At 38.5% G+C, this 27,535-nt stretch overlaps 3 protein-coding genes and 1 non-coding gene across 10 annotated transcripts; 1 reads left to right on the forward strand and 3 right to left on the reverse strand.

Moving 5' to 3' along the window:
- Positions 1-5,998: 5,998 nt before the first annotated feature.
- Positions 5,999-7,547, reverse strand: LOC109084196 (mitochondrial import inner membrane translocase subunit Tim29-like). The gene is made up of 2 exons (XM_019098890.2): positions 7,216-7,547; positions 5,999-6,886 (listed from the first exon to the last, which is right to left on the reverse strand). The coding sequence occupies exons 1-2, from the start codon at positions 7,310-7,312 to the stop codon at positions 6,225-6,227; spliced, it is 759 nt and encodes a 252-aa protein (XP_018954435.1). The 5' UTR covers positions 7,313-7,547; the 3' UTR covers positions 5,999-6,224.
- A 359-nt stretch (positions 7,548-7,906) lies between these two features.
- LOC109084194 (protein YIPF1-like) lies at positions 7,907-12,045 on the forward strand. 4 transcript variants are annotated; one of them, XM_019098887.2, is made up of 10 exons: positions 7,907-8,037; positions 8,156-8,211; positions 8,295-8,362; positions 8,447-8,601; positions 8,691-8,771; positions 9,540-9,627; positions 9,764-9,880; positions 10,179-10,345; positions 10,427-10,609; positions 11,414-12,045. In XM_019098887.2, exons 3-10 carry the CDS (start codon positions 8,332-8,334, stop codon positions 11,516-11,518), a joined length of 927 nt encoding a protein of 308 aa, XP_018954432.1. In that variant the 5' UTR covers positions 7,907-8,037; positions 8,156-8,211; positions 8,295-8,331; the 3' UTR covers positions 11,519-12,045. The 4 variants fall into 4 exon arrangements, with proteins under 4 accessions (XP_018954432.1, XP_018954434.1, XP_018954433.1 ...); XM_019098889.2 differs by having other exon boundaries at positions 8,299-8,362; XM_019098888.2 differs by having other exon boundaries at positions 7,953-8,211; positions 8,299-8,362.
- A 1,061-nt stretch (positions 12,046-13,106) lies between these two features.
- LOC109084187 (histone-arginine methyltransferase CARM1-like) lies at positions 13,107-27,133 on the reverse strand. 4 transcript variants are annotated; one of them, XM_042720009.1, is made up of 16 exons: positions 26,873-27,133; positions 24,464-24,589; positions 23,966-24,072; positions 23,654-23,758; positions 23,146-23,256; positions 22,159-22,336; positions 21,971-22,061; positions 21,698-21,779; positions 20,617-20,702; positions 20,403-20,492; positions 19,382-19,519; positions 19,202-19,291; positions 19,025-19,122; positions 18,852-18,932; positions 17,811-17,879; positions 13,107-15,014 (listed from the first exon to the last, which is right to left on the reverse strand). In XM_042720009.1, the coding sequence occupies exons 1-16, from the start codon at positions 27,012-27,014 to the stop codon at positions 14,875-14,877; spliced, it is 1,734 nt and encodes a 577-aa protein (XP_042575943.1). In that variant the 5' UTR covers positions 27,015-27,133; the 3' UTR covers positions 13,107-14,874. The 4 variants fall into 4 exon arrangements, with proteins under 4 accessions (XP_042575943.1, XP_042575941.1, XP_042575940.1 ...); XM_042720007.1 differs by having other exon boundaries at positions 19,010-19,122; XM_042720006.1 differs by having other exon boundaries at positions 18,834-18,932; positions 26,873-27,132.
- On the reverse strand, positions 20,803-21,000 carry LOC122136926. The gene has a single exon (XR_006154412.1). It is a non-coding gene; the product is annotated as a small nucleolar RNA SNORA74 (small nucleolar RNA).
- Positions 27,134-27,535: the final 402 nt, after the last annotated feature.

The raw sequence follows: 27,535 nt of genomic DNA on the forward strand, positions 1-27,535 counted from the left end.
GGAGTGAGTTATGCTTTATATAACAACTATTTGGCATCAAAACTGTTCTCAAGGCCCAAATCTGAACAAAGCCAGACCAGCTACTGACTTATGAGGTGAAGGTCGAACTTTTATGTAAGCAGGCAAAAGGACCAGGCCTCATGTATGTGTTTGTCCAGCCGCTGAAATGACAGCCGTGTGAGATGCGGAAAAGAAGTGGGGGAAGGGTTTGCAAGAAAAATAAGGCTACCATGGCACCCCCCACCAACCCCCCACTTGGGACTTGAACTCATGACCCTCTGGTGAATGAGTTCATAGGCATCACAGCCAGTTTTGAGGACCCAGCAAGATCGCTGGGAAACTTTTCAAACTGGATTTTGGAGTGTGAAACACGTAATTGGGAAACTCGAGCATAGCTGATGAACTTATTAAAGTGTTTTTACGAGAATCCAGTCTTTTCCAACAATATAAAAGTCCTTTTTAAAATAAAAACTGACATCAAGGCATGCAAAAAAAGTCGTAATACACAAAGACACTGACGTCACACTTCTTTTGAAGAACAAAGTTAGCAGAAGTAGCACATTGTGAAGTTCACATGCTAGTCTGTATGTGAAAAAGCTCGTCTTTTCAAGCACGTCCGAGCATTGACATGCCATTATTGGGCCGGTCACTGCTGTTGGTTTAGTTTTTGGGTGCAAGAGGATTATTGATGAAGATGTCTGCAGTAATGTGGATGGCCCTTCCCCCTCGTCTGGCCAACTGGGTGTATGTCTACCTGCTCCAGACTAAATCAATAGTTTAATCCAATTGCCATTCACTTCCATAGGGATTGATATCACCTCGCATGCATACACAAACATACGCACACACACACCATTAGGAGACCATTATGACCAACACATAGTGACACACTTTCCACAGTAGTGTTTACAACCAACAATTAGTCAAAGTTAGCAGTGGAAAATGAATAAAAAAGATATTTATGTTTCTTAAAAAAGCAAAAAGCCCTGAACATGTCCCAAAACTCTTAACTAGCATACAAACATATGCAAACACAACAGTCATGCATGCCTTGGTGGATAACATCACATTAAAATGTCCTTCAGTGATGTCTGACCACATAAGCAACACTTGTCACATTTGTCAAATCAAATTTGTATCACATTCTAATAGCATGACAATGCATCCTAATGGAAAAGTCCTCTCGCATGCGTTCAAAACAGTCACAGTGGATCACAGGCTCTTCATTTAGGGAGGTGGCAGGGGTTCGAGAAGAAAAACACACTTACCACAGTGACTCTCTCAGATGCATACACCCAGTCTGGCTCCAGTCGATCTCTGCCCCCTCCATACGTCGAGCTCAGCCGTTCCACCCCTGCATTCCTCCACCTCCCTTTTTCTCTCTTCTATATTAAAACTCTTCGTCCTCTCCCTACTCACCTTCCACCCTGACATCTCTTTGTGAATTTCATTCCTCCTCTTTCTATTCTCACCCCTTCCGCCGGTCTCCTCGGGTTTTCTCGTCCCGGTCTCTCACTCTTCTTGAAGCCGTCCTCTAGCTGCTGTTAACTTAATTGCAGACGGATTGGTGTTTCTGGCTCTGTGTGTGTGTGTGTGTGTGTAGAGAGAGAGAGAGAGGGAGTGGGGAGTGCAAACCGGGACACACAGGCTGTGTCAGTTTGAATGAAAATTGTGAATGCGCTCTGCTTCCTTCTCCTCCCCCCCACCTCTCTCTCTCTCTCTCTCTCTCTCTCTCTCTCTCTCTCTCTCTCTCCCTCACTCTTCGTTTCCTTCCCTCCCCCTTCATCCTCACCCTACTCTCTTGCGCACTCTTTTTTTTCCTCTCACCCTCTTTTGGGTGCCTGTTCTGTCTGTATTCCCTCCCATCTTCAAACATTTTCACACTCCAGACAGACATTTATATTTTTATACTTAGCCCCTTCCCCTCTTTTTTCTCTCTCATCACTCACTCTCTCTCTCCTCCACAGTTAAACACATGCACACACATTCATGCTTTCCTCGCTGAAGCGCCAGACACTTAACACTTCGTGTTCTGTGAGCCACTACCCTAAAAATAGTTGATGTATCTTAATGTCGGACAGTCTCAGTGTTTTGGTTTTCACATGTGTGTTTTGATTATTGTCACATATTATCCCTATTTTAGATTTAGACTGATTTCTTCAGTAACCGGTCTTAAAAATGCCTATTAAAACTGCATTTAACTGCTTAAGGTAAGTCTAATTTGGGAATATTAAAAAAATAAGATTCCTTTATGATTTTTCTTCATGCCTATGCTGTTACAAACCAGTAATCCTTTTTTTCTAAAAAAGAAAATAAAAAATTCTGAAGAATTTGCTAGTTGGAAACACACACACACACACGCACACACACAAATATATTTGTATAACATTAATCTGCTTTTTAACAAACCAAATAGCTTTGATTTGTTGGTAAATTATTTTTTTTGTTTTTTTGGTATTTTAATATGTATATATATTAATATTATTTATATAAATAAATTTGGATAGTTGCTTGGTTTATTAAAAAGCCCATTTTAAAGCTTTTTTTAATAAGCCAAGCAACTGAACTTTTAAAAAAAAGAAAAGAACAGCTTTGACATTTATTAAATGAAAACTCTTTTTTTGCTTTTTGAACTTCATACATTCACATAATATTCACAAATATTGTAATTATTTTGTAAAGTTACATTTTAATGTCATTTTAAGGCCCTTACCCTAACAATGTAACAGGTAGATAAAAGTACACAATATCTTATTTAACAAAAAACATATAAATGTTTGTGGTTTAAGTCCTTAAGTACACAATATTTTGCTTATTTAAAAAGTTTTTATTTTTTTTTTTTTATTGTTTGTTTAAGTGTATGTGTTTATATATGTGTTTGTGGATGTTTTAGTGTAAAATTAAATACAATCAGTACAAATACCTACAATCACCAATGATATTTCTGATTCAAAAACGTTTCTATAATCATGAAGTTTTAAAATCTCACTTGATACAAAAATCTAAGCATGGCACATGCATGACGCTTTGCCATCACATAGATGTGTGAGTGATGTACGTGTGGTATCAAGAAGGAATTGTGTAAAGTATTTTCCCCACAGACACTCTACTTTCAGACGCTGCATTAACGGATCCAGTGTCTGCTCGAGTCGACATGCCTTTTTTCCTCCCCCCCACGCTCTCCATATTCTCTCCCTTCATAGTGACACATTGATCAGACATAATGGGAGGGGGTGGAGGAGTTGTGGTCACTGGGGTCAGCACCGTGGCTAGACTCCCTCACCCCTACACATGACCCCCACCCCTCTCCCAACATGTCCCCGCTGACCCCAAGCTCCCCCTTTCCAGATTGACCACGGATCAGCCTCAGCCACCGAATCTATCTGACACTGGCAGCTGAGGATGGATTGAGTGACAGTCAATAGTCAATACAGGACACAGGTTGAGAAGGGTGGGGAGGGTCCATATCAGACGAAGGATGAATGAGGAGGGAGACTGTAGCAGTACAAGAGGCAGTTCACCTAAAAATGACAATTCTGTCATCATTTAATCACCTCCTTCCTTCTGTGGAACAAAAAAGAATATATTCTGAAAAATGTATCAAAAATAGTTCAATCCATGAACTTAATTACATTAAGGAACATTTTCCCACACAATTAATTTAGATTTGTACAACAAGACTGAAACAAGTTAATTAATACAAATAGTGTTTTGTTGTACCAAATTAGATAATAACTAGCAAAAGCATGTTAGCTTTATTAGATAACCAAGTAATAACCTCATTACTGCTGGAATATAGTACTTGCTACTATAATATGTAGTTATTGCTCATTGTGTAAATATTGGTAACCCTCAGCACAAACTCGAAACCAACAGAAACGCTTCTAAATCTCCATCAAAACTGAGCACTTAAAACTAACAAGTCTTCCTCTTCACTGAAAACAAAAAATTTGACTTAACTTTCAAAATGTTCTCTTAATGCAGTCCCATGAAAAGCATACTGGAATCTGCAGATCTACTGCCCAATTAATTATGCCAACCAAATTGATTGAGGTAGTCCAAACAATAAATGATTTAAGTTACATTTTTACAAAATGTTCAAGTTTATTGCTTCAGCTCATTTTAACAAAGTAGCTTGAACAAGCAGCGATAACTAAATAAATATTACAAAAAAAAAAAAAAAAAAATTATGTAATTCCAATAGGGTCCAGAGCTGTTTTAGACATTGTATGACCAAAAACATTCTTAAGAATATCGCCTTTTTGTTTCTTTAAAACAAAGCAAGTCATACAGGTTTAGAACAACATGAGAGTGAGTAAAGGCTGATAGATGAGCTATCTCTTAAAGACTGTCAGTTTCATGGGGTTGTGGGAAGAAGGTTGTTTGTGACAATGGATACCCAAGGATCTATGAAATATACAGACGAGACAAATTCAAAAATGAATGAGTCCCAGTTTTCCATCTCCCTCATAATTTAGCCAAGTAAAAAGCAAAGAAGACAGCAGCGAAACTACCTGAAAAACATGGTGGGCTTCCGCTCCATTGCTTCCCACTGCCTAGTTATCTCAGATCAGTGAGCTTGAAGGCAATACGACAGGCCAGGGACCGCACTTTAAAAGCACTGGGACGCAGCGGCGGCGTGTCTGAGCTGGGAGTGTCTTGTAGAGAGCAGTACACTGTTAGAAAAGCTCCTCCATTTTAGCAAGTCCCTGCGGACACCCTGATGGACAGAGTGCTTCAGTACATTATGAGGTTCGAGGCACATCAGATACCGCTGCCCGAGGCTAAAGCAACATCCTCCTACCAGCTGAAAATCTTAAGTGATTGGATAAGAGTGGTGTGATAATGCTAAGTGACCATTTCAATATACAACAGTAAGAGTCATTTATAACAGCAGAGAAGTTAAAAGGGGATCATTAGGATTTCAGATGGTTCAGCCTTCGCCTGAAGCAAGCCATAGGTCTTCTCTCATTAATACACATCTCAGATGACATGCAATATTTCTGTTAGGCAGTTTGTAAATGCACACTAATGACATTATTATTTCTGCATTGACTGTAGCGGGGTTGAGTTACATACAGATAAGCCCCTGCAGTCTGCCGCTGTTACAGACGTCTTCGAATGATCTCCTGCACTTTCATTAGTGCATCTTAAGTGCTCGTCATCATTAAGTGCGTACTATCCTTTACTTTGATTATCTGGCCTTTTACTGAGAACATGATCTGAACGGGTCAGCATGGCGGTCACATGCTGTACTGCAGAAGAACCGGACGATCAGAATGAACTATCCTCTCCAGGAGCTGAGATACTGTCAGAAAAAAAAGAGCAGAATGCAGCTCTAGGAGCCAGCGAATCAATACCAACCATCTTAAAAAGGATGGCATGGGGGAGCAGGCGAAAGACTAATGGAGGAAGACAAGCCAGAGAGTGGAAGAGTAAAGAGATTAATGTAAACGAGGATTTCCCCGAAAATGAATCAAAGTCGGCCAGTGAAATGGAAGGTTAAAGGTAACGGGATTAATGGACATAATTAACTCAACTCTTTCTAAAATTAACTCTTTCTGGAAGGCAGCAAAAATATCATTGGTTAGTTACCAGAAACCGTGCCCACAAGGACATTTATTTCATCATAAATGCTGTATAAATCTACTGTTAAAACAGGAATATTCTGACATTTTATTACTTTTCAAAAATTTGGTGGAAACTGTAAATAATTTTTTTCCAGGATTCTTTGATGAACAGAAAGTTCAGAAGAACAACATTTATTTGAAGCATTTATATTTTTCATTTTTAAATTAATTTAATATTTTATTCATATTTTAAGTTAATTTGATATTTTTTTATTTGAAGCATTTTTATTTTTTGTTTTTTTATTTGTTTTTTATTTTAGGACAATTATTTTATAAAAATTGTAATATTGTTAAATTTAATACGTATAAAAAGTTTTTAACAGTTTATGTAGTGATGATGTACTGCTTTTCTGTCACATGAAACAAGGTCAGCATACACTGCAGTTGTTTTATTATATTAACAGTCAACCAATCACACTTATATGCACTTGATTTTTTGCAGTAAAAATAATTATAATGTTATGTTTATTTCCATATACACATCACAATAATGACTCCTGTTAACATATCTTTCACTTTTCATTTCTTATCAACAGCAGACTCTTGCAAGCATGTTTCTTACTGTGAGCTATAGCATTAAAGTTAACATGTTGATTAAGAGGTCTGTGCTTTGTATAATGCGTTGCTCTCGGTTTCTTTAACAGTTGTGTCCATGTCATCTAATTCATTGCTCTCGTCTTCCATCACCACGGCTTTCCATGATTCCTGATGCAGCCGTTCGTTCCTTTCTGTAATCTGAGGTGACGCTGGTACTGCTGCCACCAAAGCAGGCGGAAGATGTTTGAACTCCTCCTCATTTATATCGAAATCCTTCATTTTATGATCAAGCACCCACCAGCGTCCCGCAAAGCCCACGTCCAGCACGCGTTTTGGCAGTTCTGCCCAGGGCACCGAGATCGCGGAGCAGCGCGCCTCATACAGGCTCGACTCGGAGTCGTAGTCTGTGTAATAAGTCAAAGATGCGATGCCCAGACTGGCATAGCGCAGCCTGCCCTCGTTTCGCAGTTTCACAAGGGTCTGGACGTGTCCATCTGAGGTGCCTCTGCGTATCCATGGAGACAGGAGAGCCAGACGGTTGGAGGTTTCTAGCAGGCTGGTCTCAAACGAGGCATCATCAGGGTTGCTGTAATAGCAGGCGTACATTCCTCCCAGAAGCCCCAAGTAGACCGAGGCTTTAAGGGGTCGCTCCCGGGCCCCCAGCACCGCCTCACGACAGGCCTCCTTATAATCGCCTAAAAGACTTCGGCACCATACACCTGAAAACAGTGAAGAAATAGCAGATCTTGATTTATTTTCAGCTAATACAATTTTACAACTGGCCACATATCGTATGAAAGATGATGCAGTAAGAAAAAGACTAAAGCAATACGAAATTATATTTTTTAATGCCACAATAACAGATAAAAAAAAGCTAGTTAGCAAACTAAGACAACTGTATTTCCTTAGATAAAAAATTAACACGCCCTGCGCTCAATTCAGAAAATAACTAAAGTACGCTTGGCTCACGTGACTGACCTCCTAATACAAGCAGTGCTTTTTTATACTAATGTCTGAAGGAAGAAGAATAGCCGTGACTTGGTCTTACCTGCGCGACTGTTTACCAGTCTTTGCCACCTTGTGCCCTTGGTTGTCTCTGTAGCTGCTGTGGAGCACCATCTCTTCAGCAGCCACGAGGCGGCCATGTTAGCGAATGAACTCACGAAGTGTGAGAGTTCACAGTTCACGGTGCATGAAGCGCACGAGAAGCTTCCAGCCGACAGTTTCCAACATTGGCTCAACGTAACAACGGAGGCCGGTGAAACTGCTGAGCCAAAATGGCGAAGAGCACGGTACGTGTAATGTTATTGGTCCGGTGAGGAAATAAAATATTGCCTCTTCGGTTCCACCACGCGTTCTTATGAGCTATGTCACTAAAACAGGAAAACATACAGGAAACAGATAACTTGTTTTTCAAGTTTTTTAAAAAGAGAGGTCTGGAATATTAGTATCAAATATTTGGATCTGTGAATGTGGAATTTGGCAAGCAAATATTCGTATGCGCTGAGAACTTTTGACAATGTCATATGCGTATGTATCAATAAATATGACTGTCGAATAAAGGAAACTATAAGATAACAGTCAAGAAATTGTTTTTATCAAAGTAGCCAACTTAGAACAACTAAAAATTAGAACGATACAGAAGGTCTTTTATTTAGAAAAGAGAAAGAAACTTTTGTCTTAGATATAACACAACCTCCCTTGATTATTCTCAACTTTAAGCCATCATTATGCTCGGAAAAGAAAAAAAAACGTACCAGTTTTAGTTCCGGCTTTGTTCCGGTCACGTGATGGTGTTTTGACGCATCGGAACCCTGCATGTGACGTGGACCATGGGGACGATAACGATAAATCCCTTTGTATCAAGAAGGTATCAAACCTATTCTAGCTACAACCGATTAGGCTAATGATATTTTATATCTCATTTACTCAAAATATACTGTTAAATACCATCCGGGCTGACGAAGCAATCGTTTTGTACCTGCTAGCTCGAAACAAGTTTGATTGTTGAAGTTGCCAGGAGTCGGGATATTGTAGCAGCCAGGTGAGCGAATCAGTCTAAATATGATTTTGGTGGTGACAGCTGTCGTATGATCACATTGTGTTCATTGTCTTCTTTCCGCACAGATAGTATTCTTATGAGAGAATCCTGTGCTCTCCAGTCATGGCTAGTCCAGATGATTTAACGTTTCAGGGTAAGGTTTATGTGGGTCTTATGTCTTCTTTCTTGTTTTGTCTCGCTAACGTTCTGCTTTAATATTCATTCTGCTCATTTCCAGAGTTTGAGGAAGCCGCAGTTCTCCTGTCTTCAAACCCTGGAGCCGCAACCCTCAGCATCTCCGGCCCGGGCCCCGGCCCCGGCGCAGCAGCCTCCTCTGGAGATGTCAGAGTTGATCTGTCAGACGATGAAGACAATCAGCAAGAGAACTCAGAGGTGATGAGGCTACAAACAGCTGATCACTTCACATGCACCTTAGTTTGGGGGTCACTGCTATAAGACATGTTCTTTGAATTTTCCCACAGTTGCTTGGAGGTGAAAAACAAACTGGTGGTTTTTGGACATTTGAGTACTATCAGTCATTCTTCAACGTAGATACACTGCAGGTACGTTTGTTTTCTTCTAGTCCTCTTTATAACCCCATAATACCCATATTATCTCACGAATCTTGGTGCAGTCACTATGTGTAATTGGATCCAATATAATTCACAGGTCACACTATGAAAACAAACAAAAAATTAGGTAATAACAGTGAACTAATAATTCCCACACATTACTATAAATAAACAAACAGAATTTTAAAGGCTTTTTTTTAATAACAAACTGTAAATTTTTATAAAAGTTGGTACAAAAATTTTTTTACCAAGTTTTTTTTTTTTTTTTTTAGGCCTGCAGCCCAACACACAAACCATGTCGTTTTGAAATGAGCCTGAAGGACGTGTTTAGCTGGATCGAGTGTGTTTAATTAGGGCTGGAGCTAAACTCTGCAGGGCTGTGGCCCTCCAGGAATTGTGTTTGACACCCCTGTTTTAAACAGAAGACGTTTGTAAAAAACACTTATTCTTTGTGCTTTCCTAAAGCTCATTTCCTAAAGCATGTAGCTTGCGAAGTGAAGACCACGGGTTCCATTCCCAGCTGAATTTCCATGCATGAACTGACAAAACTGTATGCTGTCATCTCAGTGTAAATTTCTTAAGACAAAAGCACTTTTAGCCTTTATCTCACATCTTGGTAAATTGAAACTAATTACAGATATTTTAGTGGGAGATTCTGGTTGCTTGGTCATTCTTGGAGCAACCACATTTAACTGAAAGCGTCAACAAGTTACTCTAGTGCCCTAGTAGTTGCATGTACTGTTATCTTTATTATTGTAGGTGCTGGACAGGATAAAGGGCTCCGTCATGCCTTTGCCAGGACGGAATTTCGTCAAACACCACATTCAAAATAACCCTGACCTCTATGGTAATGTAGATATTATATTTAATCTTACAGAGCACCTCTTAACAACACAGCCAAACAATGTCTTTATATTCAAATGAATCTGGATCATAACGAAACTGTCAGACATTTTAGTGTGTGTTATCCTTCCTGTTGTCAGGTCCTTTCTGGATCTGTGTGACTCTAGTGTTCTCAGTGGCCATCAGTGGGGACATCTACACATTTCTGAGTAATATGGGAGACCCAGAGTTCCACTACAGACCTCAATTCAACAAAGGTGAGACCGCAGCAGGCATGGACATTTGTGGAGAATGATTACTTTAAGCACTTCAAGAGTAATTGGACCTAATAATATACTTCACAAATATAAAAGAACAACTTTTCGGCTATGTATTTTTATTTTTTTATCATATAAATGTTTCGTATAAATATTATATGAACAACCAATCAGATTTGAGGTTGAGTGAATCGAAAGATTCTCACAGATTCAAGATTTCAGTCTTTTATTAATTAAAAGAACACGTTTATGTCAGTTCCTTATGAATATACTAAATACAGATTTGGTTGTGTTGTAGTCTCGATTGCGGCCGTCACTGTGTTCCTCTACGCCTGGCTGGTGCCTCTAGGAGTTTGGGGCTTCCTGACGTGGCGTCAAAGTGTTGAGAGACGCATCAGCGGTTACACGTTTTTAGAGACCGTGTGTGTCTACGGTTATTCTCTGTTCATTTATATCCCGACCTCGGTAAGTTTGAGATGGTGTTCGAGTCACGGTCAGACTTCGTGAAGTTAGACCTGATCAGTCATACTCGGTGTGTGTTTTCAGATATTATGGACCATTCCCGTCTACTGGCTCGAGTGGCTATTGATTGGCATTGCCCTGGTGATCTCGGGCTCAGTGTTGGTAATGACGTTCTGGCCGGCTGTTCGCGATGACACAAGACTAACAGCATTCGCTACCATGGCAGTAATAGTGTCGCTTCATGCCCTTCTGGCTGTTGGCTTTAAGGTGAGAGAATTTAAAGGAATGTTCCAAATCAAAGCTACGCTGTTAAAAACCACAGAAAATCATTTGGATCATCTTTTGGATCATGAAACTCTTTAAATTAGCCTTTTAAGGTGAAACTATTTTTAGGAGCAGTTATTTATGTGTTACCATAATTCCTGGACTCTTTCTGTGAGTTTAAAGCACAAGTAGCTTTGGTCACTTTTATAGCTGGTTATGGCATGTTGAGAGATCGGATGTTACTTTGCACAGACGCAGCTGACAAGTGTTCATTTTCACACCAGTCTTATGCCAACACATTTAATTGGAACCAGTTTGATATGACAGCAAATAAACTTTTCAAGATATTTCATTTTTACAAGCCAGAGGATGAGTCCGTATTAAATTATGTGGTAACTGACAACAACAGATAGTGCTTAAAGTGATTTATATGCACAACCGTTGAAAATGTTGAGGTCAGTGTGTGTTCGTGCGTGTGCTTCTGATTTCTGAAAGATCACGTGACACTGAAGACTGGACAAATGATGCTTAAAATTCAGCTGTGCATCACAGGAATAAATTACTTTTTAAATTAATTATAGAAAACAGGAATATTAAATTGTAATAATATTTCACAAATACGGTTTTTACTGTATTTTTATAAATAATACTGACCCCAAATACTTGAACGATATAAATAAATAACGTAAGCATTACCTCCGCTTCCAGCTGCACATGCACTGGTCATTTCTTCTGGTAAAATGACACTCATTCATTTAAACGAACACTCAGATTTAGTATTTAATACATTTCCATCTCTCTTTTTAGCTCTACTTCTTCAAAACGCCAACATACACAGGATCATCGCACTCTGGACAACAGACTACCCCAGCTGCAAATCACACAGTACTTGCTGTGGGAAAGCATCAATGACCAGCTGAATGGGAACCTAGGAGTCTTTCCATTCAAAGGACATTAAAAATGTTTAGTGATTCTGATAACGGAGCAATGAAGGAGTTCGGATGCTGATGCTTGATGCACACAAGCATTCCCAGCAAACACACTGAAAGTGTTTCCAGTTTGTAACTAACCCGGCAGATAAAATAACCTCCCTCACGTCACAAATCAAATCACAATGACTTACAGATGACTTTAGTTTGTAATGTTTTTCTTTAATACGTAAAGTCACCTGCCCGATAATATTTTCCTCAAGTGTTACGGTCACTTGTTTTTTGGTTTCTTTCAATAAAAATAGATTAATTTGTAAGAGTGATCTTGTATTACAGTGAACTGATTTAAGGTTTGCCTTATAACCCCTGACTGCTTTCTTTCTGCGTAGGCTACTTTCTCTCATTATTCTGTAAGTTGAGAGGAAGTACCTGTGTTAAGTATTTAATGTCGCTTTCCTGGACAGTTTTCTGCTTTGACACTGTGGATTAAAATCATTCTTGTCAGGGTCAGACTTGTCTTTTTGAGCTTGTTTGGTATGATTGTGGACAGATGCATCACCACTCCTACTTGGGTCACACATTTCTAAGGTGGAATGCTTTGCACTTGTTTAATATAGAAGTCATAGTCTTTTAGGGATAGTTCAACCAAAAATGAAACTTTTGTCATCATTTACTCATGCCATTCCAGACCTGTGGAACTTTGTTCTGTGGAACATAAAATGTTATTCTGAATAGTGTTGGTATACAAACTATTTTGGTGCCCAGTCACTTCCACTGTATGGACATAAACACTTTCTAAAAATGTGTTATGTTTCACAAAAGAAACTAATATGCTTTTGAAATGAAATGAGGGTGGGTGAGTGAGTAAATTATTTTTGGTTGAATTATCTTTTTCAAAAATCATTAAAAAATGATCTCATTCTCAACCCTAATGTTACACCTATATGACTTTCATTCTTCCACCAATCCAGTTCAACCTCTGCTTTTTCATAACTAAAAACTGGACAGTGGCTGACAATTAAAAAAAGGACCTAACAGGACCTCAGAATGAATCCCGATGACTAAAAGTGGTATTCTGAAACAATACAACAGCTTGTATTAGAAAAAGACAAAAGTAATAGTTGGAATTGTGCACTGGTCACTTTAATTATATGGAAAAGAGCAGCTTAGGTGGCAAAAGTTCTCCTTTTTGTTTCATGAAAGATAAAAGTCATATGGGTGTCAAACAACATGAAATATTACAGAATTTTCTATAACACTTTACAATAATGTTAATATTTTTGCAGCTTTTATCTTGGTTAAATGTTCATTTCTACATAATTTCAAGTTGTATAAACTAACATTAATATAAACACAATCATTAATAAACAAAAGCATATTCATAATCTGACATTAACCATAATAAATGCTGTAAAAATAAATTATTTCATGATACCAAAATGCATAAAAACAAATGGAACGCCAATGTAAAGTGTTTTTTCTTGTCTTCTCCATTTAAAGGGATAGTTTACCTCAAAATGAAAATTTTGTCATCATTTACTCACCCTCGTGTTGTTCCAAACCTGTATGAGTTATATTGAACACTGATTATTGAACATATTTTACATTGAACAAATATTGAAGGTTTGAAACAACTTGAGGGTGAGTAAATGATGACAAAATTTTCATTTTTGGGTAAACTATCCCTTTAAGACACACCCGCTTTGCCATCTATAACCCACCCAGGGGTGCATTTCCAAAAAGCAAAAACGCACCTCAGATTACATGATTTCTCAAACCAGCCAGTTTGATTTTATACCCCCACCCCACATCATCCATGAAACAAAACAAAAATGCTACTATAAGCAGCCACACTTAGGGACTTCCCCATCAACATTTAATTTGCTCCTTTTTTTGTCTGTTGCTTTTTTTTTTTTGGAAAGAAAACAAAAACAAAACAAAAAGTTAATTCTACAAACTAGCAGACATGGTGGTTTCCATCTCATGAAAGTTGCTAAATCAAACTGAATTAACTGAAAAAAAAAAAGTAACTGGAAGCTGTGCATACGACTTCAAAGTCTCGGATGGGGCTATCATCATATCATATAACCCCGCTGTGGGGGAGGGAGGAAAATTATAGCTAGTTAGGCATCACTTGATCTCCTCCTCTCCTCAACAGGTCTCACAACACACAGAAGTTGACAAGATAAGGGTCTGGGGGATGTAAACTAGGATACTGTCAGTGTGTGTCCACGGACCTCACTGTTTATGTCGTTCATCCATCCGTCTTCCTCCCCTCAGTGCCGACTGTCCTTCCCAGCACGCCGCCGTCCTCCTTGTCTGATAATGGAGGGTTTTGCTGCTGGTATTCTTATTCCTAAAACCTTTGTGTCCTTATAATTGACTAACAATGAATCCTCCAATTTACAAGTCAGATTTGCGTCGATATGGAGTCAGAGGTCGACAGAAGCAGTCTCGATAATCCACGCTCAGGATTCAGGGAACACCAAGCGACATAAACCTGGGACTGCACTACATTAAAAAACACAGTCAGAAATGGAATGAAAGTAAGACGCTCTCTATCTACACTATGGTTGTCTACAGGCAGGATCCAGCAGTACTGCGCTAGTAGTCGTAATGAACTAGGCGAGCATGTGTCAGTTTCTTCTGGTGAGTGATGAGAGGTCAATCCAGATGCGATAGCTAGTCGATTTCACTGGAAACGGAAAAAAGCTGAAGGTGAAGTGTAGGTTCAACGGAGCTGGAGCTGTTAGGAACAGTGGCAAGATCCTGTATTAGATCTCGAAATCATATCAATAGTCAATGATGGCATTTATGCGGCTAAAAAAGTGGGAGTTCATGAAGTAAGGGGGAACATGTGCACATTTGTAAAGCATTTATATATATATATAAAAAAAAAAATCTAAATGTGTCCCGTCGTCAGCGTTCATCCGAACGAGTCCTTTTCGTTTAGTCTCTGGTTTGTGCTTTTTCAGCATGCTTACAGACGACTGCTGCCTCCTAGTGGCTGGTTGTGGAGCAGGCGCTGTGTGTGATTGGGGAAGAGTGACGATGATGATGCGCCTCAGACGTGTTGAACTTGCCGAATTCCTGCGCACGTTAACGTTATATGGCCACGGGACGGATATGTAAGAATAAAACACCAGTGAGAGAAACAGAGTTTAGAATATATATATACATACGTATACATGTATATAGAGAGAGCGAGAAAGAGACTATAAAGTGATGGTCAGAGACTGGTGCATTGGTTTTGGTATTCTGAATTTGGCTGCGGTCAGTTTGCAGGGGTTGGGGTTGGTTGGGGGGGGTAACTGGGTATGCAGAGGCCGTCCCTTCGCCTTAGCTCCCGTAGTGCATGGTGTTGCTGGGGATGGCCATAGGAGAGGCCATGGAGATAGCCGGGCCGCCCATGGTGAACTGGTTGGTGATGGGGTAATACGGACTGCTGCTGCTAGGACCCTGCTGGGCAGTTGTGGACCCTGAGAGGAGAAAAAAAGCAGCATTACATCCTTTGTATTTATGAGCGTGTGGTGGTCACAGTATGCTTCGGGTTTTATGTGTAAGCTGTGTTATTCATATAGTGTGTGTGACAAATGTTTTGGTACTAATAAGTTTGTTTTCAAGGTGGAAAATTCCTAGTGTGCATGTGTTTACATACAATCGAAGGGAGTATATTCTGAAAGGCTGTATGTGTATGTTAAGTGTTCGTGTGACCACTAAAGTATACAGTCACTATTGGGGGATGTTCAAAACTACTGTTAATAAGTAGTTAACAAATCGGTACAGTAGTCAAAGAATATGAATAATTATCCTAGTTTCAGGTTCATTTCAACCTGATCAGCTTTACGTAAGATGCTTTAAAAATTAACTGGAGAGACTAGAAGAGTTTTTTTTTACGTAACACACCATTTAGAAAATACAGCACTCATGGCTTGAGACTAAGTACAATAAGACTATTCACACGGTAGCGGCTAAAAATATAAATCTGCAGGCACTCAGCACACACTACCAGTACTGTAAAGGCCTATTCATATCACAGCAAGCACAAATGTTCAGTGCAGTATTAAACAATGGACACCTTCACACTTAAAAACGTTCTTTTACTGATATATTATCAGTTTGCTGGGTTTACTCAGTATGGACAGAGAAAAAAAAAATTCTGTCATCATTTTCACCAGTTATTCCAAAACCCATCTTCAGAACACAAATGAAGATTTTTTTTTAATATTCTCTCATCACCATCATCACAGAAACTCAATCACACTTGCTTGACACATGAGAACCAAATAGGTTTGTTCTTGCTAGGGATGTTCATTTCGGTTATTTTTCCTAACCGACAACCGACGCTCGTTAACCGATTATTAACCGCTAACCGACAAGATTATTTTAAATTAGAATTGAATTAAATTAGAAAGGATAAGTGTCTGAGACCCGTTAAAAATAAAATTTGTTTCCCGGGGATTAATTTTACATGCCAAAAAGCAACAGCACAAGCACAAGAGGAATCACATGGTCTTCATATCACATCACGCACCTGCAGCACTTCTGCTAGTGGAGAAAAACATAATAAAGCTAGGTTTTATTTATTTATTTATATATATATATATATATATATATATATATATATATATATATATATATATATACTATATATATATATATATATATAAATAAAAACAATAAATAGGTGTATACGAGAAATATATTTTTACTTAATAATTGAACGGAAAATGCAGTTTCGGTTCATTTTTGTGCTGCGCGAAAGGACGGCAGAAAGCAGCATCCTATTTTTCTTTAGTCTTATTTTACGCACAAAGATTGGTTTTTATTGTGAATGTACACAAATAAAGGCAAACCGTTTACAATTCCGATTATCTTTATGACTAAAAGGAGAAGTTGCTACCACTGTTAGAAGAAAAAAAATGAATTGATTGCGCTGGCGCCGCATGCGCGCACACAGTTAAGTTTTGCTACCTTGGCAATGCAGCCTGTTCATTATCATAATATAATACAGCCAGTCAAACATATGGGGGAAAAAACACACTGTTCAGTTTAAATATGTAGTAAAATCTGTGCCCTTAAGTGTTATCACCGTACTGCCGTGATGTTATGCAAAACATTTTGTTTTATGTGGATATTGGAACGCGAGTGAAGTAGGCTACATAATAAATAATAATTTAGCATTCAAATACCTCATGAATATGGAAACATTTGATTTTGTGTCAAAAGAGAGACCCAACGTTGGTTTCAGTTTCGTTTATCCTAAATGAATTAGTTTTGGCTTGTCATTTATATTGCTATAACTTCTTAAAGGCCTATTTTTAATTCTTGTTCTTTTCTAAATACTGTTAATTGAAAGGATTTTTTGTGGAGTGAGGGGAACTAAAATAGCCTAGCTATGTTTACAGTTTATTCTAATGTTTGTAAACATTTCGTGTCGGCATTAGGCCTATTTCTGAATGAAATAATAAAATGCAACTTATTATACACAACTATTTTTTTCTCTAAAAACATAATTTTTATACGTATATTAGCATATCTTAACCATGCAGCAAACCTTTTTAAATATTTTGATAAATAAATGAAAATAAATAAATTACTTTTTAAACCGTTTAAATGATTGTATTAATCGGTCAAAATTCTTAACGGTCAGTTAACGGTTAACCGGTTAAAATGAACTTCCCTAGTTCTTGCACATCAAGCAGCCACAATCTGAGCTTCTGTTTAATGTGTGCTGATTAGTATTTATACATGAATAAAAGCTTTTACAAAAAGTTCATTTATGTAATTTTGGTAACACTTTAGTTTAGAGACCAATCCTCACTATTAACTAGATGCTTATTAACATGCCTAATATTAACACATTGGCTGTTTATTTGTACTTATAAAGCACATATTCTGCATGGCCATATTCTACATCCCTAATCCCAATACCTAAACTTAACAACTACCTTACTAACTATTAATAAGCAGCAAATTATGAGTTTATTGATGAAAAAGTCATAGTTAATTGTTGGTTAATAGCTAGAATTGGACCTTAAAATAAAGTGTGACTAATTTTTTATGCATGAAAGTTTTAGAAAGTGTGGAATTTCAATGTCTGGATGAAAATTCTGAGAGAAAATGAAAAATATCTTCGTTTGTGTTCTGAAGATAAACAAAAGTCGTATTTTTCCATTTGATACAACATGAGGGTGAGCAAATACATTTTTGGGAGAAATATCAATCCATGTGTAGGAGCTCAGGTCTGGTTTTACTCAGTAAGAGACACTCACCCTGGACGATTCCGGTGCTCATTATAGAACCCATTCTGGAGTGAGTGTGATTCACGATCCCCGTGTTCACTGGAGGGGAAAAAAAGACATCTCTTTTCAATTTACACAAGAACAAAATGTGATCTACATTAAAAACACATGAATATTTAACATGAAGCTAAAGGAGAAAGGCTGTGATATGGATAATCTTAAACTGTAGCACGTATGGAAGTCGTATGGAAAACCTCTCAATAACAATTATTAATTGTACTATAAAGAGTATTAGAAGAGTTATTAAAATAAGTATGGTTAATGATTATTAAAGGGGTCATATCATATGCTCTATATTTCCCTGAGGTATAATTATAAATGATGTTTTTTGCACCAAGTATTCATTGTTTTGACTATTTGGACTGGTGTTTTCATAACATTAATCTCTTATCTCAAAAGATCAAATTAAAGATTTGATCCTTCATGATATGGCCTTTAAATATAATACACTTTTTTTTTTATTAATCTCAGCCTTAAGTTTTTAAAGGGATAGTTCACCCTGGCAAAAAATCTGTCATTAACTCATTCAAAATCTGTATAATTTCCATTCATCAGAACACAAATTAAAATATCATTTTTGTCCATCCATTGAAGCATCAAGGTTTTGGTGGTGTGGAGGAACACAAACACTGATCATCGCATACATAAAGCTAAAATATAGTAAACATCGAAGCTCAAATATACATGCTTGCTTGACATGTGTAAGCCAATGAGGTTAGAGCTTTTGGATTACTTAATGTCTTTTCATACCTTATTGTTGTGTAAACTTTCAATGGACGAACAAAAAAGATCAATAATTATATATAAAACAAAAACTCTTCATTTGTGTTTCAAAGATGAACTAAAGACATTGAAAGACATGAGGGCGAGGAACCAATGAAAATCTTAATTTTTGCTTGGAAAAAAAAAATAATAATAATTTTTAATTCACCACAAAGTTAATTTCACCCCTCATATGTGTGTATTTGTGAGTGTGTGTGTAAATATCCATACGTGCATGCGTGTCTGTACCAATGGGGATGAGATTGTTGTTGGACACTGTAGTCCCGCTGCCGCCAATGACAGTGCTGAGATCATAGGCTGTAGGCATCCCTGACAAACACAGACAGAGCCAAACTTTAGTGGCATCACTCCACTTATGCATCACACTTCATCTAACTGATATGTACCCGACACAGCCATGCCTTGACTCATGCTGTAGGTTCCCCCGGTGTTCCACATGTTCTCCGACGGGGAAGAATAGTGTGAACCTGGAGGAGGGGCCGGTGTTGTGCCCGTGTACCTGCAGAACACAGCACAGCGTCAGCAATGCATGTCGCTGGCATCCTCCTATTGCTTTACAAAGCAATGCGTCCACTCACCGGAAGAAGGGGTTCTTGAGATCAAGAAGATTGCTGGACTTGGAGCCTGTCTGGTCCACTTGAGCAACAATACTAATGTCATAGCTTTGTCTGTGAGAGGAAGTGGAAACAAATGAGACCACTGGAAGTAAAACGCGAAACAGCCTGAGGGTTAAAACACAAAGCAGTGTGCGTCCTCACCTCTTGTTGGCGATTAAATGTGCAGTGCCTGACATCGTGTCCCCTGCCTTGGCAAAAAGAGGTGACTGCAGCAGACAGCGCACCTGGTACCAGTGAGTGAGGGGTTCTGTGGGGGCCGTGGAGAGCCACACCGTCATCCTGTTCAGAGACACAGCACAAGATGTTCAGAGTAACAAAACATTTGAATAGCTCCCTCATATCAAAGTATTCAAATAGTTATAAAATCATAACCATATTTCCTTACGTTGAAAAACTTATCAAGAGGAAATTAATATAAATGATCATACAACTACTTAAGTTCATTCAAATTTGTTTGGTGGAAAGATTCAAATCTGAACAAGAGTCATCACTCAAGTATCACTTACAAGTATTTTTAAAATCTGACAATAAAATATGTATTAAAAACAAATGGTGGTAACTTCATTTCAGGCTCTGCAGAAGTCTTTTTAAAATCAGAAAATATGAAGTTAAAAATAAATAAATAAATCAATCATTGTAACTCGGTTTATTTCAGTGGTCCACAAATTCAGGATTACACATGAACACACTAAACAAACTGAAAGGCATCTTATAATTTACACTGTGATAAAATTAAAATTGACAAAAAACCAAACAAATGCAATATTCAAATAAATACATTTTTAAAAATAAGTACTGAAATGGACCAAAGCCTATCAGTGTGAACGCAAAGAGAACTTGATTTCTTTCACTTGTTTCAAGTTTTGGTGAATTTAACATAGTCTGAATTTGGTAGTAATAACAACGATACATTTTATATCTTTATTTTAAATAATAGCATTAATAATAATAAACAATAATACAATGTTCAATTGGTTCAACATTAAAAACAACAACAACAACAGAAAAAAACAGAGTAAGATCTGATCTGAGCACACCAGTGACGGTGAAAGCACAGAAAGCCAGGTTCTTTCATATTAGTCTATTTAAAATGGTCTGAATTTGGTTCTGTGAGAGAGGACTCAAGTATGAAACACTTTGAAGAGAATATGTTGGAACTTACACTGATCCAATGAATGCGACATCAAACCAAAAAGCCAGCCCGTGTACAAGCCCTGAATGCATCATGTGGAATTTGAAGGGGATTTCTATCCTGCAAAAAGCAAGAAAAGGATATATAAAAATTTGACAAGTCTGACAGACTTCTTTTTGTACTTTTCCCATATACCAAAAGGCTGTTTAAATAAAATAAAATGAAGCATTTGGTGGAAACGTACTTGTAAAGATCCTCTTCTTTAGCTTCTAAAAAGTTCACTGTATATTTCACTGATTTGGCCATCAGGATCCTGATATCAAACGTGTCCTGAAAGGAATCACAGAATAAATGAGGTAAAGGTAGGATATCAAAGCCCAGTCCCACATGCAGACGAGGATGAAGCAATCTGAATAAAACAAACTGACATGCTGTGAGGCCTCTTGTCAAGGGCTGAGCCACAGTAAATCAGACTCTGTCCTAGCTCAGAGGGCTCTCCCGCCTCGGCCTGAACTCTGAGGGGTGCTATAACAGCGCCCCCTGGAGCCAGACCACAGCAGGTCACTGTCCCAGCAGTGTAACACCATTACAGGCACAGCAGATGCCTGAACAGCTGACTACTGCTGGACATAAACCACACACACAGACTGTAAACTACAATTATGATGTCTGGAAATCCGTGGATTGAAAATCAAGCACACAATCTTGAGTGAACGAAAGTAGAAAAAGTAGCTCTGATGGACTTCAAAAACACTGGATCCTAAATGAAAATCAACAACCAAAATGACACATGTAGAGAGTTCTTGTGCACATAAAAATGCGCTTCATAAACCTTCCCTGACAGATCTAAATTCTTCGCATACCCTCTGACCACACACAAACAGTGAGCTCAGAAACCCCGACCAAGAAGTAAAGCCTTTCATCACGGCCACAAAGGTGAGCATACATACTTCACTTGAGTCTCCTATATGAAACTGCCACCGAATCCATTTTCCTAATCCATGCTGCCTTTCTCCATTTCCCAGAAACATCCTCACCATTCTCATCTGGGCTCAAGTTCGTAACCCAATCCTTTCCGTATTTACCCGCAAGCCCTCACCGCTCTTCTACAACCAGTGAGGAGACAAATCTCCAGTTACCTTCATACTTCACACACTATTCTTCAGTGTACCCTCTCCTCTGAAGGCACAAACACAAGCCCATGTGTTTACTGGTTTTCCGACTGAAGAACTTTCCAAGCTGGGACTAACTCTAAAAAGCGAGCATGTACTTCTGAATTAACGTGCACACACCCGCACCGCCGGTCATTCCCTCCCATTTCTCACCACAATCGGCTGTCTGAAGTATTCATCTACTGCAGCTCCTCTCAGCGCAGACAGATCCACCCCATGGAAAGACGGCTGGTACCTGAAAGAGTCAGTTTCGTAAGCATAAGCGCAAAAGAAATGATGCAGAGTTACATCTTCTGCTACTCTCTCTTATTATCTTCTACCCGTTAAATGACAGCCTGCGTATTTACTCACATTCACATTCTACATTCTGCATCTTTACTCTCCCCTAACCACCCGATGTCCTTATCATCTTTTAAATAAACTCACCAGAAATTGGCCTTTGTAAACTGCTCCATATAAAGCTGCTCATCTGTGAAAGGGGCGAGGTGCACGTCTCCAATTGTGGGAAACATTTTGCCTGAGATAACAGGGGTGTGATATGTGAAGATATTGATACACTATGCATACATTAGTCTTTTGTTGTTTGGTTGCTTTTACTGAAAAAACCTTTGTACCGTTGGGCTTGAGGTACTTTTTGGCATGCAGGTAGCTCTCCAGCATCCTTTCGTTGAACAGCATGTAGCCCATGGGTTCAGAGATGATTATGTCCACCTGCTCAGGTAGGGACACTTCCTCCACCTTCCCAGGAATCACCACAACACGCTCTGACAGCCTGTTACTGTTCACAAGAACCTGTGGACACACAATCATCAGCATTATAACTACTACTACTACTTAGCATGATGTTTAATTAGTCAACGCCAAAAGCCATCATATTACATCTTGTCATCTTATTACAAAATTCTGCATTTGGCAAAATACCAGCTTTTTGGGCATCAATACTAAATCTATTCGTCAAGCATTCAGATCGTTTTATAGGAGAGGAATAAAAAAAATTAACAATTATAAATATAAATGTTTGCTATCACTTATATCATAGTTTCATCCAATGTCACTCAATTACCTGCATATTTATACATGATTAAATGTGATTTTACATGTGAAATATACCCTACATACTTGTGAAATAGACACTGCCATTCAAAAGTTTGGGCTCAGTGAGATTATTTTGGAAATAAATAAATAGCAAGGATGCAGTTAATTTAATTAAAAGTCACTGAAAAGACAAAAGGTTACAAAATGTAATGTTTCTAGTCAAAGATTCCTAAAAAAGAAAATATAAGGCAGCACAACTGTTTACAACACTGCTAGTAAGAAAAGCTACAAATCAGTATATTAGAATAATTTCTGAAGGATCATGTGACACTGAAGACTGGATTAATGACTGAGGAAAATTCAGCTTTACATCACAGGAATAAATTACATTTCATTATTAATTCAAATAGAAAACAGTTCTTTTAAATTGTAATATTTAACAACTTTACTGTTTGATTGATCAAATAAATGCAGCCTTAGTGGGCATGAGAGACTTCTTGTAAAAATCTTACTGACCCGATCCTCTGAACAGAAGTGCATGTCAGTGAGTGAGGAATCTGTCCTACCTCTGCATGTTGAGCCATGGTACTGGCCTCCACAGCATAAACTTTACGAGCACCAGCCTGAACTGCGAAAAATGACAGAATCCCAGAGCCACAGCCTACATCCAGCACCACCTGAAACAGACAGGACACACAGGGAAGGATGAGAACAAGGACCACATGACATGACACAACCAAGTCCAAACTGCAGGTTTAATTTAATAGCAATTCATTCAGAGAAGCATTCACAAGGAATAACCTTTTTACAGGAAGTGCATTTAAATATCTGTTTTCCCTTAGTTATAAAAAATCAAGATATTTTGGACATCATCAAAGTTAAAAGTCAAGGCCATAATAGCCAAAATGCCTGACTAATGAGTTATTTTTTTGTTGTTTTTTTTAATGGAGAACAAGAAATGCTACGATAAGCACAGAAAAAGCAATTCTGAAACTACTCTACTTCATGCCATCTACAAATACACAACCTTCCTCTTTACAGTAACAGATGCATCAACAAGAGAAATAACAGTACTTTATCCTTGAAGTCAGTATGATTCTGGAGGATGGCCCGTTGATATGTTCCAGTTCGCACGTAATCCTGCATCATGTTTTGTTGCTGAGAGAGGTAGCCGTAAAACTGAAGAAAAAAAATGAGAAAGAGGGCATTTATATTATGCCTCTTCTGTTGATGCTACAAGACAAATTTCTCCATTAGAAATAAAGGGTAGTCTGGATACCTTTAAAGCATTTCAAATATCTCTTAAGGTTGCACGACAAGAATAAAACTGGTTTGTCACATGACAATGTGTTTTGTTTAAGCATGTTAATGAGAAGCCAAACACACCTGGAAATACTGTACAGCTGAGGACTCCTCCGTCCTCTCACTGAAGACCGAGTGTTCACCCCCATGTCCACGGCAGTTCTTCAGGAGGTTATAGAACGACGAGAAATCTGGCAAACACAACACCAGGGAATACATTAAGAGAGTACAAGCTTCAGCTCCATCTCTTCATTCAGGTTTGCTTACAGTCATTTAAATTAAAGTTTGTACTCCATGAGTGACTGCAGCCGTGCTTATCTGAATGTGTGTCTGTTTATAGTTTATTTAAAGAGTTCATGGTTGGGAAGGAAAAGATTGATTTTTGTTTGATTTTTTTTTGATAAATTTTGTTTGTTTTATTTTTTTTTTAGAGTTAAGGTAACTGAAAGAGTGAAACTGAAAAGAGTCCTAATGGACATCACAGTCCGTCAAAATATGCTTCACTTGTCTGAATGCCTCTGAGCGAACTGCTAAATTACCGTAAAGTCTGATGTCTGACGTGTAAAAGGAGGTGAGTTTTACCTGCTGGAGATGCAAACTGCAGGAGGACACTGTTACAGCCCAGAGTAATGATGAAGGACTGCTTCCCAACACGACTGCATTCTGTCTCTCGTGACACTGAACACTTAAAGACACACGTCTCCTCATCTGCGGAGGAAAACAAATGCATGCATGTTAATAAGCCTCACCCTAAAACAGATCAATGTTTTTTTTATTATCCCATTGTTTACAATTTTCACTAAAGAAAATCTGAATACATTTCTATGTTTTGAAGAATGTTTCAACAGTTTATGTCCATACAGTGGAAGTCAATGGGGTCCAAAGCAACACTGGACCCTGTTGACTTTCCTTTTATGTACAAAACAAGACTTACCTCAAAAACATTTGTGCACCATAAAAGAAAAAAAATAGTCATGTTTGAAATTAAAGATTAATTACTACTGATTTAAGATGGGACAGGAGAAATTATATTTACCAATTTAAAGATGTATTTCATCTTAATGCTATGTCCTTAAAGGTTACTACCACCTAAACACAAATCAAGCAAATCAAACTAAGCTAGACTGTTCATAAACATTAAGTTGGCCTTCTAATCACTGCAACAGTAAATGGTGAAGCAGGATGAGGGATTTTGTCATCTATTTGCCCAATTGTTGTAGGATTAAGACAAGCTTTCCACAGACAGATTAGGCTGGTATTCATTTATATAACTGAGCTGAAAACAAGTACAGTCTCTATAGCAGCTCAAGAAAGTACCCCTTAAACAGAGGGCAGGGGAATAAGGCCAAATAAATCTTGCTTGGCATCTACTGTTCATAACTGAAGACTTTGCTCTCCTAAAACATCCTAAAAGACAGGTAAACTAAGTATGTTTTTACTGGCTAACATACCGTATAATAGTAACTTATTTTATTTGGCCAACCCACGCTCATTTTTGTTTGGTACAATGAATTTCACACGTGCTGATACATGTTTTGTTGACCTTTTGTTTTCTGAGTGTTGCAAAGCACACTGAACACTGGCTTAAAGCACTACAGACAGGCAGTAAAAATGAGTTATTGCCATTGCTATTAATATTAATATTATTGCTATCATAAGCAACCTTGTCAACTGCACAACAAGGTCGGCCACGTGACGTCAACACTGCAGGACCCATAAAAACATATAAAAATTAAAGCTTGGCACTAATTCTTATTTTAACGCAATTGTTATTTTTTTATCATAAGCAAAGTTTAATTATTTTTAGTGTAGTTTTATTCGTTTTTGTAAAAAAAAAAAATTTTTTTTAGCTTTTTTAGTTCTTAATATTTGCACAACAATAAATATTTAAGAACACTCTCTCGTGCGTAAGTTCATCAAAACGTGCAAAATATCCCTCTCTCTGACACACGCACACTATTATGAATTCCAATGAATAAACTTGGGTTTTCGACTAAATAATAAAATAACACATGATGTGGCATTTGTGGCTCGAGGAATACAAAGTTAAACGCATCTGTTTCAGTGAGACATTGATCTCATCCGCGGGACATCGGCAGCAGGAGGCTCCAAACAAAAGCCCTGAGCTCTGAATGAACAGGCGGGACACTGGAGAAAAGGAGGCGGGGGACCCGCTATTGTTCCCCGCGGAACAAAGATGAATGCCCAAGCGGTGCTGCCACAAGAAACCTCGGCGTAATTTCACATCACTTTAGCAATGCTTTCTGCACTTCGAGAAAAATAACCCGGTATAGTACAGTAGAGTAAGAGTGGAGAGGTGGCGCAGAGCTGCGCAATCAATCAAGAAAACTCAGCATCCATTCAGCCCCTCAACCAACCAGGTTAAGACGATTTCAACAAAGATATCGACTGTTTACGCAGATAAGATCCAGTGCAAAACATAAACACGTTTCTATAACACTTTCTAAAGCACAATCGTATGAATGAAGGTTCAGACTGCGGCTAACTTTATAGGCGCCAATCTACGTTACATTATATCCAAAGCCTCCCTTACTGTCCTGTTAAAAGTCTGGATGAAAACCTTAAAAGAAACTCCATGCATGTAAATTTCTATCTGTAGAAGCACATTCAGTGCTGGACTGCGCGTGTGTTTTAGCTGGACAGTAACGTTTGCTAACTGCTGTATAAGCAGCTTAACACAATACGAAAGTGTTTACGGATGCTAACATGCTGCGATCAACGTGGTTTGTGCTGGCATGCGTGTTGAATCATAACCCCTGGCTCCGGCTGTTTTATATCTTTTAGAAAGCATGCATGGGCGCAAGAGACGCGTTTGAGATGAGAATACAAAAAGCGGCCGGTGTCCCGGTGACCAGGCGGCGCGACGCACGCACATGCCGCACGCACGGACCTCTCATTAGGCTAAGCTAGGATACACCGCTCAACTGAGGCCGGATGCAAAGTGTTTAAAAGCCAGCTAGCTCTACTCACTGTTCGAGAGGCTGATGAGAGCCACGTCCTGGTTGATTTTGATTTCTAGCCGCAGAGGCTGCTGCTCTGAATGTCGCTGAATGTCTCCGTTGGCGTCTCCGATGGAGAGGAGGCGCACGCCTGGGAACACCGACACCGCCATCTTCGATCTGGGCAGAGACAGACAGCAGCTCAGCGGCTCTGATCTCCCCGGAGTCAGCGGTCAAGCTAGGCCTGACTTACTACTGCCTCCTCATGGCCACATCTCGCTTTTCCACCAGCTCTAGTTCAGTTTCAAGACATGATATGGGATGCAAAGAAAAGGCTGGTGTATCTTGAGTAGCCTACACTATAAAATGCATTAAATGTGTGGGCTGGAAAAAATATTGTACATGAGGCAATGTAAAGAAGAAGAGACAAATTTGGTTTCGAGGGTTGGGGTCAGCATTATATACTGGTATGTGAACATGGGAACAGGGATAGAAGTCATAAAGGCCATTTTTTTGAAATCGAGATTTATACATCATCTGAAAGCTGAATATAATACACTTTCCACTGATGTGTGGTTAGTTAGGATAGGACCATATTTTGGACAACTATTTGAAAATCTGGAATATGAGGGTGCAAAAAAATTCTAAATATTGAGAAAATTGTCTTTTGAGTTGTCCAAATGAAGCAATGCAT

Source organism: Cyprinus carpio, chromosome B3 (genome assembly GCF_018340385.1).
Source record: "Cyprinus carpio isolate SPL01 chromosome B3, ASM1834038v1, whole genome shotgun sequence".
Lineage (NCBI taxonomy): Eukaryota > Metazoa > Chordata > Actinopteri > Cypriniformes > Cyprinidae > Cyprinus > Cyprinus carpio.